The sequence below is a fragment of the Dipodomys ordii genome, unplaced genomic scaffold, assembly GCF_000151885.1.
Source record: "Dipodomys ordii isolate 6190 unplaced genomic scaffold, Dord_2.0 Scaffold54, whole genome shotgun sequence".
Classification (NCBI taxonomy): Eukaryota; Metazoa; Chordata; class Mammalia; order Rodentia; family Heteromyidae; genus Dipodomys; species Dipodomys ordii.
Window position 1 is genome coordinate 4,153,641 of NW_012267270.1, and position 12,864 is coordinate 4,166,504.

At 50.5% G+C, this 12,864-nt stretch overlaps 2 protein-coding genes across 4 annotated transcripts in view; both read right to left on the reverse strand.

Annotated features, from left to right (window-relative positions):
* Nucleotides 1-401, reverse strand: part of Klc2 (kinesin light chain 2) — an 8,607-nt gene extending 8,206 nt beyond the window's left edge. Inside the window, exon 1 of one of the 3 annotated variants that reach the window (XM_013021072.1) lies at nucleotides 326-401. The gene's annotated coding sequence lies outside the window, so the exon portion shown is untranslated. Of the gene's footprint in view, nucleotides 1-177; nucleotides 286-325 lie in introns of those variants that run through there. The other 2 variants (XM_013021071.1, XM_013021069.1) reach the window with 2 other exon arrangements.
* A 9,524-nt stretch (nucleotides 402-9,925) lies between these two features.
* Pacs1 (phosphofurin acidic cluster sorting protein 1) overlaps nucleotides 9,926-12,864 on the reverse strand; it is a 120,556-nt gene continuing 117,617 nt past the window's right edge. Inside the window, exons 23-24 of the mRNA XM_013021146.1 lie at nucleotides 11,430-11,549; nucleotides 9,926-11,321 (exon numbers count right to left, since the gene is read on the reverse strand). Coding sequence (XP_012876600.1) covers nucleotides 11,206-11,321; nucleotides 11,430-11,549 — 236 coding nt within the window. The 3' untranslated portion in view covers nucleotides 9,926-11,205. The remainder of the gene's footprint in view (nucleotides 11,322-11,429; nucleotides 11,550-12,864) is intronic.

A 12,864-nucleotide genomic window follows, 5' to 3' on the forward strand; every position in this document is an offset into this window, starting at 1 on the left:
GCCCCTCCTCAGAAAACGCCCCGCTCGTCCCCTCGCGCCCCCCCCGCCGCGTCCCCTCCCCACAGGCCCGCTCCCTCACAGGCCGCGCCCACGACGACCCCTCCTCTCGGCCCAGCCGCGGCCCCTCCCCACTCTAGGGCCTGACCCCCTGTCCCGACCCAATCAGCCCGCGCCGACCTGCGCCTGCTGCTCAGGCCCGGCTCCCGCTCCGGCTCGGGCTCCCGCCCCGCTTCACCCCGACCAGCCGCGGTGTGCGGGTCCCGCTGCCTCCATCCCGCCGGCTTTCCCAGAAGCACCCGCGCAGCCTTAAAGGTGAAGCCACTACCTCGGCGGTGTCGGAGGGGGCGAAACACGCTCCAGTGGGCCGCTGGTTGCCTTAAAGGAGCGCGCAGGCCAGGCCTGCTCCGAGGGAAGGGCGGGGCACCGGGAGAGGGCGGGGCCGCCGAGGACCTGGGGCGTCGGCTTGCCCCGGGCGCGGGGGAACCCACTCGAGCTCGGGCTCGGGATTCCGCGGCTCTGCGAAACGCCCGGAGGCTCTGGCATGCGAATGCTCTGGAAGCAGCTCACCCTGTGCGGACGACAGCGAGGACAGCGGGGGAAACTGAGGCGCAGGGCGTAGTCTCGGACCCTCAGAGTCCAGAGCGAGTCGGGCTCAATGAGCCGTTGCCGTTGGCTGGGGCTTTCAGGCCTCACGAACATAGGTTTGAAGTGGGTGCTGCCACGGTCCATCCCTGATCGCTCATGTGTCCTTACCCTCTCCCCTTCCTCCCTTCAGAGATACCCATTTTTATTTTCTTTTTCCTCTTTCTATCGTCCTTTTTTTTTTGCTTGAACTCAGGCTTTGCAGTTGCTTAGCAGGCGCTTTACCCCCTGGCCCACACCTCCGGCCTTCCACCTTGCTGAGGCGTTTAGGCCGCTTCTGTGGACAAAGGATCAGTGCTCCTGCGTATGAAAAGGCTGGCATATTCTACTGACCTTATTATCAGGACAAAACGATTGTCCTTCCCTTCGTCTCAGATGGTGTCATTTAAGGCTCAGATTAGATGATACCTCCTCAGAGAGGCCCGCCTTGATCCCTCCCCCCTTCCAAAGGGGTTCATTAGTCCCTGCGCACTTCACCTTCTCTAGAGCATTAATATTTCCAACATTTTCATTGTTTCTTCCCACACATCCTTCTTGTTCACTCACAAATTAGCACATGGTATGAGACATGGCGGCACTTGGTAAACACTGGTTTACAAAAAGGCAGAAGGATACATCTATTGGCCTGGCTAAGTCTCTACAAAACCAGTTTCTGGTCTGGTTCTCTGCATCCCTGGATCAGTACTGCCCCTAACCACTTTGAGGTGGACAGTTCTAGAAGGTGATGGCAGGATGACTACCCTGAGGAACAAAAGCTGCATAATGAGGCCTGGTGTTGGCACCCTAGCTACCCAAACACCTGGAGTGTTTTCTTTCTTTCTCTTTCTCTCTCTCTCTCTCTGTTTCTTAAACTCTGGGCCTGGGTGCTGTCCCTAAGCTCTTTAGAACAAGGCTAGCTCTCTACTTCTTGAGCCACAGTGCCACTTTCGATTTTCTGGTGAATTATTGGAGGTAAAGAACCTCACAGACTTTCCTGGCCCGGCTCGTTTTGAATTGAGATCCTCAATCTCAGCCTCCTGAGTAGCTAGGATTACAGGTATGAGCCACCGACACCTGGATTTTTCTTTTCTTTTTTGCCAGTTCTAAGGCTTGAACTCAGGGCCTGAGCACTGTCCCTGAACTTTTTCTTGCTCAAGGCTAGCACTCATCACTTGAGCCACAGCACCACTCTAGCTTTTTCTGTTTATGTGGTACTGAGGAATCCAACCCAGCGCTTCATGCATGCTGGGCAAGCACTCTACCTAGACTAAGCCACCTTCCCAGCCTGGGTGTTTGTTCCTTCTTAGTAGAGTAGGGCTGGGTCCATACACAAGAGTTCACCAGGCCCAGCATCCTCATGGATCCTTAGATCCTCAATGTGCGTGTGACAGAGATGATCCTGCACCCTTAGCTTAAGTATCTGCTGTGACAGGGAGTTCACCCCTTCTTCCAGGACAACAGGGCAACTGTACAAGTTTTTCCTAGCTGGGTGCTGGTGGCTTATGCCTATACTCTTAAGTACCGAGGAGGCTGAGATCTGAGGATCGCAGTTCAAAGCTAGCCTGGGCAGAAAAAGTCCACGAGACTCTTTATCTCCAATCAACCACCAGAAAACTGGAAGTGGCACTGTAGCTAAAGTGGTAGAGCACTAGCTTTGATCTGAAGAGTTGAGGGACAGCGCCCAGGCCCAGAGTTCAAGCCCCACGACCAACAAAAAAAAAAAGGAAAAGAAAAGGAGATTTTTCCTTAGAGAACTTTCCTGTGGTAGTCACCCACAGCTTCTGTCTTCTGCAAGAAATCTGCTCCCTTTGGGGATAGGGGCAGTGAAGGTGCCTCCAGTTTCACAGTCTTTGTACCTTTCCTCATGCCATTTTCCTTTATGTCAATCCATTTGCTGCTCATCCCAGGGGCAATGATCCAGATGCTCACAGAGGAATGTTCTTTTTAAAGAGCATACTACCGGGATTGGGAAGGTGGCTCAGTGGTAGAGTGCTTGCCTTGCATGCCTGAGGCCCAGGGTTCGATTCCTCAGTACCACATAATCAGAAAGAGCCAGAAGTGGCACCGTGGCTCTAGTGGTACAGCACTAGCTTTGAGCTGAAGAGCTCAGGGACAGTACCCAGGCCCAGAGTTCAGGCCCCACGAGGGTAAAAAAAAAAAAAAAAGCATACTACCACTAGGATTAGGTGTATAGCTCAATGAAAGAGTACTTGCTTGGCATGCAGGAAGCCCTGCATTTGATCCCCAGCACTGTAAATAACAAATAAGGCCGCCTTGTCCCCTGTAAAGCCAAGCCAAACTAACTTTGACAGTTCTTATAGGTCAACCTATGGTTATCTAAATCTCAAAGTCATGTACATCTTAGTTACAAACGGATAGATTTTTTTCCTCCTGATCTTGTACTTCTGTCAATTATCTTCTTCAGATAGTTAATAGTTTCATATGATTCAGTGTTCACGTACCCTAAATTATCTTTAGCCATTTGCTTTCTCTGCCCAGAAACTCCTGCAGTTAACCAGTTTCTTTTCTTCTAAGACAGTATCTCACTACATAGTCCGAGCTGGCCTGGAACATGATCTTCCTGCCTCAGTTTCTTGTATCTCCTTTTTTTTTTTTTTGGGTCCGGTCGTGGGGCCTGAACTCTGGGCCTGGGCGCTGTCCCTCAGCTCTTCAGCTCAAGGCTAGCTCTACCACTTGAGCCACAACGCCAGTTCAGGCTTTTTTCTTTTTTGCTTATGTGGTGCTGAGGAATCAACTCAGGGCCTCATGCATGCAAGGCAAGCGCTCTACCACTGAGCCACCTTCCCAGCCCCCCTGCCTCAGTTTCTTGAGTGCTGGAATTACAGACAGGTACCACCACATCCAATTGTTTCCTGTGCCCATTGTAGATGATGTGCTCACTGATGATTTGCATCTGTGCTTAGCTTGTTTATCCCTGTCAATTTCAGCAGCTTTCAGGGATCTTTCCAGTTTGTTGTCTTTGGTCTTCCGAGGATGTCCAGGCTACGATTTTGATAAGCCTGCCTGTGTACTCCATCTTGACTACACCCACCAATCCTTCAGCATATTCAGTACACATGGAAAGAAAATCTGGAGTTAGGGCATTTTTGTTGCATTTAATGATGTCAATCTCCAAGATCCCTTGGGGGAAGAGTTTCAATGGAAGGCTTTCTCTCCCTCTGTAGCTGCGATTTGGTGGTGACAGGGTGGGTCCTGGACACCTCTTATTTCAAAACTTCAACAGGGCCTGTGATGTGTATCTCAGATTGGAAGCTATTTCAATTTGTTTTGTTTTAGAATTGAGGAAACTGAGGCCCAGAGAGGGGGGAAAAAGCTGCCAGGTGAAAGACCAGGGTCCACTTTATTATGGCTTTTATGGAAGTAGGATTGAACTCTGGGTCTAGTGCATGCCAGACAGGCATTCCACCACTTGAGTCACAGACCTTTTTGCTTTTGTTACTGTTTTTTACAATAGGGACTTTTTGCCTGGGCCAGCTTGGACTTTGATCTTCCTATTTAAACTTCCTCCCAAAGCTGATGCCGCTGTTCCCAGCTTGTTTTTTTCAAATTATGTTTCATTTAATTTTTTTTCTTTTTGTCGGTCATGGGGCTTGAACTCTGGGCCTGGGCGTTGTCCCACAGCTCTTCAGCTCAAGGCAAGCGCTCTACCACTTGAGCTACAGCGCCACTTCCGGTTTTCTGGTGGTTTATTGGAGATAGGAGTCTCAGGGTCTCTCCTGCCTGGGCTGGCTTTGAACCGCGATCCTCAGATCTCAGCCTCCTGAGTAGCTAGGATTACAGGTGTGAGCCACCAGCGCCCGGCTGTTTCATTTAATTTATTGGTGGTACTGGGGTTTGAATTTAGGGCCTTGAGCTTACTGTGTAGGTGATGTTACTAATGAGCCACACCTCCAGCCATTTTGTTTTTTTGTGGGTCATGGGGCTTGAACTCAGGGCCTGAGCTCTTTTGCTCAAGGCTACCACTCTACCACTTGGAGCCACAGGGCCACTTCTGTTTTATTGGAGATAAGATTCTCATGGGACTTTCCTCCCTGGCATTGTCTCTGAGCTTTTTTTTTTGTCTATCGGTCGTGAGGCCTGAACTCTGGGCCTGGGCGCTGTCCCTCAGCTCTTCAGCTCAAGACTAGTACCCTACCACTTGAGCCACAGCACCACTTTCGACTTTTTCTGCTTCTGTGGTGCTGAGGAATTGAACCCAGGGCCTCATGCATGCAAGGCAAGCGCTCTACCACTGAGCCACCTTCCCAACCCCTGAGCTCTTTTTGCTTAAGGCTAATGCTCTACCACTTTGAACCACAGTGACACTTCTGGGTTTTTTTTTGGTGATTAATTGGAGATAAGAATCTTAGACACTTTCTAGCTTGGGCTGACTTTGAACCATGATCCTCAGATCTTAGCCTCCTGGGTAGCTAGGTACAGGACAGACATGAGCCACTGTGCCCAACTAGGGGTCAACTTTATATTCTGCTGTTCTTGGGCAGGTCAGGTTCTTAATGACCACTACCTCTCTCTTGAATCTTTAGGTCATTTTGTCTCAGAGCATGGAAGGGAGATTGATCAAACAGAGTAGGTTAAGAGGAATAAGGACAAATAATAGCATGTTCTGCCCCATGCAATAGCACAGGTGTGCATGCTCTCAACATAGAGCCAGAGTCAGGTTCCCCAGAGGCCAGACACACCTGCTACCCACCCCCCATTCTTGTGCATCTGTGTCTGCAGGCTGCCTGCAGCGTAAGCAGGCTTAAGCACACATTTGCCACCTCTGCTCCTTCCCTGTGTTCTCATTTTATAGTAAAGGTGCACGTCCCTTTTATCACCTTGTCCCAGGCAAACAGAGAACCATTGTCAGACTCACTGGATGGCTTCTGCTAAAGGTTCCTTGCTCAGGCTTTCTGCTTGGTGAAGGCTTTGGCAGTTTCTTTTGTGCTTCTCCTTGGGCAGCTGGCCCTGCCTCCCTTGTGCTGGCCTTTCCCTGCCCAGTTTGTTCTCACACCCTTATCTTGCTTTCAGTGCTTAACCTTGCTGCTGTTCAGCCTTTCAGCCATTTGCTTTGTTTATCTAGTCCACAGGATAACTCTGTGCTTCCCCCCAGGGAGGGGCTGTTACTTCACTGGCTCTGTCCTGCACTCCCCAGGCAGCTGCTGGTCTCCTGCCAGGCTGCTGATGGGTGCTCAGTCTATGGAGAATAGAGGAAAGAATCAGTGCCCAATGGTGATTCAGCTCCTTCCACCATTTTCTGCAGTGCCGAGGAGCCCCTCTCCCTCCCAGTCCTTGCCTGGGGAGGCTGAGGCAGCTCTTGCTACTTTTAAGATTATTATATTTTCCAGGAAACTCACCCTCCACCCCCCTTCCAGCTCTTTGGCTGCCTGAGAGTGCCCAAGCCACTGTATTCGGCTTTCTCACCACCTTCGTCCCCCCTCCGGTTCCCTCTTTCTTTTAAGGTGGGTGGGGCACTTTCTCTGTGGATCTCATCTTAAAACTTCACCACCTTTACCCAGAAGCTCTCAAGATTGGCTGCTCCCAAGACCCTATCCATGCTTCCTGTTTCACTTGTCAGCTCTTTCTACCACTGAACCAAGGTCAAGTCTTGTCAGAGCTTTCCTGAGAGGCTCCGGGTTTCTGTCCTGACAAATCTGTGCTCTCTTCCTGTCCTGCTCATTAGGAGGGGACATAGTTGTTAGACTATAGGAGGGGACATAGTTGTTAGACCACTTAAGCCAAAGCTCTTTCTCTACCTGGCTGGCATTTAGAAATGTTCTGTTATTTCTGCCTTTTTCCTCATCTGTAAGTGGGGTTCCTAATATCTAACCTTCTTAGGTCATGGAAAGAACAGAATAAAATGGCACCAAGGTTTTACACTAAGCTTTGTGCATGACAGACACTCTTCTTTATAGTTTATTATTATTGATAAGCTTATTATTTGACAAACACTGTGCTAGAGAGCAGGAGATGGGGAGGAAAATAATGTAAAATAGAAGGGGTAACAATGCTTGGTAGGAAATGTACTCATTACCTTACTTATGTAACTGTAACCCCTCTGTATAGTATCTTTTTTTTTGGGTCAGTCCTGGGGCTTGAACTCAGCCTGAACACTGTCCCTGAGCTCTTCAGCTCAAGGCAAGCACTCTACCACTTGTGCCACAGTGCCACTTTGGGTTTTCAGAGTAGTTTATTGGACATAAGAGTCTAATGGATGTTCCTGCCTGGGCTGGTTTCGAACCATGATCCTCAGATCTCAGCCTCTGGAGTAGCTAGGATTACAGGCGTGAGCCACCAGTGCCTGTTTCTTTTTTTTTTGGTACTGGGACTTGAAGTCTGGGCCTGGGCCCTGTCCCTCAGCTCTTCAGCTCAAGACGAGTGCTTTGCCATTTGAGCCACTGTGCCACTTCCAGCTTTTCCTACTTATGTGGTGCTGAGGAATCAAACCCAGGGCCTCAGCATGCAAGGCAAGCACTCTACCACTGAGTCACCTTCCCAGCCCTATGTGCAGTATCTTTACAATAAAAAAATTTTTTTTAATGTAAAATATAGGCCAGTCTCTGCTCACGGTGTTGCCAGAGAAAAAGCTGAGAATGAAAGTGACTAACAGACAAGGCAGCAAATAGATAGGTGAATCTGAAAAAAAAGCAAAGGCTGAGGTGTTTAGTGCCAAGAAAGGGAGATGTGTGTGTGTGTGTGTGCACGCGTGCACACATACGCACGCAACTATGTATGTGCATGCACGCATATGCCACATGCATGTGTCATCCTCTCCTGACGTCAGCTCTCCCATATGTCAAGGACGCCCATATTCCCATCTCTAGCCAGACACCTGTATTCAACCCCCACTAGGAGTGCTGCACAGGCCCCAGCCCTTGACATCTTCTGTCCAAGTCTCCTGCAGGGATGTCTCACCATCTGTGCATCATGCAAGGCAGATGGCCAGTCCTGTCCTTGACTCTCTTTCAGACCCATTTTCTACCAGCACCCCAAACCTGTTGATTCTGCCTCTTAAATTACCCTCAGGTCTGTCTACTTCTCTCCCAAGCCTATGTCTTTATTACGTGGTTTTTGAACAGGTTGGTCTAAAGAACACACTCCCGCATTCTCCAGTGTGGTGAAGCTGAGTCTCATTTCTTTGCCTGAAACTCTTCATTGGCTCCCACCGACTCAAAGTTGAGGGTACAATTCTTAATAGCAACAAGGTCTTTTTCTTTCCTCTTCTGCTCTACACTTATAACACCTACTGCCTTTTTTGGGCTGGTACTGGGGGTTTAATTCAGGGACTCAAGGCTCTTGCTCCACCACTTGAGCTTCCTAAGTGGCTAGGATTATAAGCCTGAATCACTGGTGCCTAGCTCCCACTGTTTGGTTTTGGTCAATCATGGGGCTAGAACTCAGGTCTGGGCACTCTTTCTTTTGTTCAAGACTAGAACTCTGCCACTTTGAGCCACAGTGCAACTTCTGATTTTCTGATGTTCAATTGGAGATAAGAAGCTCACTGACTTTCCTACCTGGGCTGGCTTTGAACTGTGATCCTCAGATCTCAGCCTCCTGTAGCTAGGATTACAGGTGTGAGCCACCGGTGCCCAGTTTCCCACTGCCTTTTAATAATTAAACCATGTCTAGTTCTCAGGATGGGCCACATTCCCTCTATCTTTGGTTTTTATACATGCTTACAACATACTTGTCTTGAGAGGACATTCAGTTGTCATCTCTTGGCAATATCCAATGAAGAAATAATGAGACAGTGAGAAGGATGAGATGCTGCTGGGCCTTGGAAAGCCTGGGACCTGCTGATGGATTGAGTGCAAGGTAGGAGAAGAACCAACTGAAGAATGGAGTTTAATGTGTGGAGAGTTAACACTGAAATCCCTCCCACTCTATAACTGATAACAGCCAATTAAAAAAAAAGGGGGACTGGGAAGGTGGCTCAGTGTTAGAGTGCTTGCCTTGCATGCATGAGGCCCTGAGTTCGATTCCTAGTACCACATAAGTAAAAAGAAAACAGCCGGAAGTGGCACTGTGGCTCAAGTGGTTGAGCGCTAGCCTTGAGCTGAAGAGCTGAGGGACAGCGCCCAGGCCCAGAGTTCAGGCCCCACGACTGGACTGGAAAAAAAAAAAAAAAGAATGGGCTGGGAATATGGCTTAGTGGTAGAGTGCTTACCTAGCATGCATGAAGCCCTGGGTTTGATTCTTCAGTACAAAATATACAGAAAAGACTGGAAGTGGCACTGTGGATCAAGTGGTAGAGCACTTACCTTGAGCTGAAGAGATCAGGGACAGCGCCCAGGCCCAGAGTTCAAGACCCACAACGACCCCACCCCACCCCCAAAAAAAAAGAATGGCATTTGTAGGACATAGCACAAGCAGTATGCTCTGCACTATGGGACCAGTTAGCTCACTCCAAGGCTCAGGGTAGAGCCCAGTGTTCTCCAATACTTTAGGCTGGGAGCTGAGGATTCTGTAGGGAAGATGTGGAGGGAGGGAGTGGCCAGTGAAGCAGGACGAGAGGAGTATGGTCCAGTGGCTGAGTGGAGGAAGGGTCAGAGAGGGATTTCTGGCCAGAGACATTTCTGGAAAAAGCTGCATGAGTGTGGGAAAAACCCAGCACCCAGGAAACAGTGGCTATGACAATTTTCTTTCTTTCTTTTTTTGAGGTCCGGTTGTGGGGCTTGAACTCTGGGCCTGGGCGTTGTCCCTCAGCTCTTCAGCTCAAGGCTGGGCCTCAGGCATCCAAGGCAAGCATTCTACCACTGAGCCATCTTCCCAGCCCCGGCTATGATAATTTTCTATCTTGGGTCAAGGGCCGGCAAAAAAGTGAACTCAGAAATGGACCTGAGTCACAAGCTCTCTATAGACTGAGGCCAAAATGCCTTTTGACTTCAAACTTTCACCTATATATATATATATTTTTTTTTTGGTCGGTCGTGGGGCTTGAACTCTGGGCCTGGGCGCTGTCCTTCAGCTCTTCAGCTCAAGGCGAGCGCTCTACCACTTGAGCTACAGTGCCACTTCCTTGACTTCAAACTTTCAAAAGAGATGTGGTTTAGGGGTGGTGAGTCCAGGAGAAACACAGGATTCTATGAGGGGATAACATCACTTCTATGTCGGACCTGTGCCCGCCTCACATCAAATAAGTCATTTCAGGCCTATTCCCATACTGGAGAAAGTGGGAGCCTGTTCTTTTTCAAACTGAACTCTTGGCTGACTCTAAATGGAGTATTATCACATCCTTGTCAAATCCTGTGGAAGGGGTAGACAGCTGTGGTCACACAGGGGCACAGAAGCCCAAGGCAGTTGGTAAGAAATCACCAGTTTATTGAATGAAAAATCCAACATGGCCCCAGTCCTCCCAACCCACTTTTTTCTCAGGCCAAGGAGACACTTTAGGCAGTTGGGCTGGGCTGTGGGGGAAGAAGGCTGGAGGGATTTGGGGGAGGCATGGAGAACGAGAAAAACACTTTGAAAGTGAAACTCTGTGCCACACTTCTAGGGAACAATGACAGAACAATGGAGAAGCCCTGGGGATGGCAGAGGGAATAGTGGGGGGCGGGGGAACTGTCTCCATATCCTCAGCCTCCCCCAAGGATTTTGATGAGGGGGTTGAGGCAGGGTCAGCCTCATCACTAGGCAAGGAGGGAGGCTGCGGAAGGATCTGGTAGAGGCTGGGCCTCTGCCTGCTATCCTGACAGGGAGCAGATGAGAGGACAGAGCAAGGAAGGAGACAAGGTGATAGTGAAAGGGAGACAGACTGTGTGCAGGGGGGTCTGCTTCCCACCTTTCGAGGCCAGGCACAGCCATGCTGGGTGGTCAGCTGGGAGGCAGAGGAGGAGTATCACCAACAGGGAGGAAGCCACAAGAACAAGACCTGTGCATGGGACAAGTTATACGAATGACCAAAGGACTGGCCGTGTAAAAAGAACCAAAGAAACAGCAGGATATGGGACATCTACAGGGACTCAGGTGGTATGAAGTCGTGCATGGGGAGACTGAGCAAGCCCTTCCAACCCAGGAATACACTGTGGTGGCCCAAGTGTCCCCTCAACCTCCTCTGGGAAACTGTGGCAGGTGAGGTCCTCACAAGAGCCTCTTTAGAGGTGGGCAGGGTGGGTGGCATCTGGCAGCAAGGCCTTACAAAATGAGAGCCCAGTGGCCTGGAGGTTGGGAGAGGGATGGGCCCCTATTGCCATAGACCAGGATCCAGGTTTCCTATTTTTAGGAAGGGAACTGGGGCCATCGGGATTAAGAGGTGGGGAGCCAGGTGAAGGAAGGCCTGAAGGACTCAATTCTAGGGACTATGGGCACCAGAAGGCAGAACCAACCTTCTCTGGGCCTGGATCCCTCCCTCCTGCAAAGGAGAGGGCCCAGGGGAGGGATGGAGGAGTGGCCCAGGAGCTGTCTGGGCAGTGGGAGGGGAGGGCAGCGTCCCCAGTGGCAGTGTCCTTCAGGACTGGGCATGTGAGAGGCAGGCTCCAGTGCTGGGAACGGGGTGCTGAGCCCAGGCCTGCTGGCCTCCCCCTGCCCGCAGGCGGTGAGGCTGAGTGGCAGTGCCAGGAGGGAGATTGCCTGGGAGGCAAGGCCTCAGGTGGCCTTGCTGCCACTGAAGAGTCCCACTGGAAAGTGCTTGACATGGGTGGGCCACTGAGCTGCCAGCTGGAAGAACTTGATATCACTCCACTCAACACCATCGATAGACACTGGGGATGACACGGAAGAGAGGGGGATAGGCAGCTGGACCCACCTTTCCACCCTGGGGGAGAACCGCAGCCCCCTCTCCCACCCTGCCATCTCTGTCACCACCACACCTCTCAGCATAGTTTGCTGTTGCTTGGCAGAGCAGATGAGGCGGCTGATTCCTTCAATGACTTGGCTCTTGGAATCCACCTCCTTTTCCCGGGGTTTCTTACTCAGGAATATGGTGGGCACTGCAAAAAACAGCAAGAAATGCCTGTTGCAGTCCTGGGAAAGAAGCCATCCCCTCCTCTGCAGCCTCCTCTGTTCCCTTTTCCTGGTGTCCACCTTCTTCCCTGTACTCTGTCGTGGGTCAGGATCTCTGAGATCCTGAGTCACTGGCAAAGATCCCATACCTCTGCCTGGACCTCACTATCTTTACCAGTACACTGAGGGCCCATGGTTCTGAAGCCCCTTCTAGTTACCTTGAGTAGGCCTGCCTCCCAGCCTGGGGTGTACAGGCCTCTGGCTGAGGAGTGTTGCAGCAGCAGGTGTTTACACCAACCAGGCTGATGTGTGGGCCTGCTCTGCTACAGGAAAGAAGTGAGGGCAGGGTGGGTGCTGAGGGGCTGACAGACCTTAACTAGATCCTAGGGTTGTTGTCTAATAGGTTTTGGCATAGTGTCTGCTAGGGCTCTAAGGGCACACACAGGAAAAGGTACAGTTGTTCTGGGAGTACTTGTGGGAGGTTAGGTCTGGGTTCACACAGCTCAGCTACTGCAGCCATAGCTATAGCCGCAGGGTTCCAGCCAGCTGGACAGTGGAAAACTACTGAATAGTAGCCTGACTGTGGGAATTCCTGCTTCACTCATCCCAAGTCATCTTCTAACTTTGCTTGTGGTGCCTTAATCAGCTCCTCTTAGCCAGTACTGCTGTGTGTGTGTGTGTCTCCAGGGGCTTGAAAGCAGGATGTGGGTGCTATCCCTGAGCTTTTTTGCTCAACGTTAGCACTCTACTACTTGAGCACAGCTCTACTTACAGCTTTTTGCTGGTTAATTGGAGATAAGAGTCTCATGGACTTTCCTACCCAGACTGGCTTCAACCTCAATCCTTGGAGCTCAGTCTCCTGAGTAGTTAGGATTTCAGGCGTGAACCACTGGTACCCTAATTTTTTTTTTTTAAGATAGGACCTAGCCATGTAACCAAGGCTGGCCTTTTAAAAACTCTGCTTCACCCTCCCAAATATTGGAGTTACAAGTATCCTTTAGTTTCTGCTTCATCCTCCTGAAAACTGGGGTTACAGATATGTATCACGCTGGGTGCTGGTGGCTCATGCCTGTAATCCTAGCTACTCAGGAGGATGAGATCTGAGGACTGCTGTTCAAAGCCAGCCTGGCAGGAAAGTCTGTGAGACTCTTTTTTTTTTTGGGTCCGGTCGTGGGGCCTGAACTCTGAGCCTGGGCGCTGTCCCTCAGCTCTTCAGCTCAAGGCTAACGCTCTACCACTTGAGCCACAGTGCCACTTCCGGCTTTTTTCTTTTTGCTTATGTGGTGCTGAGGAATCGAACCC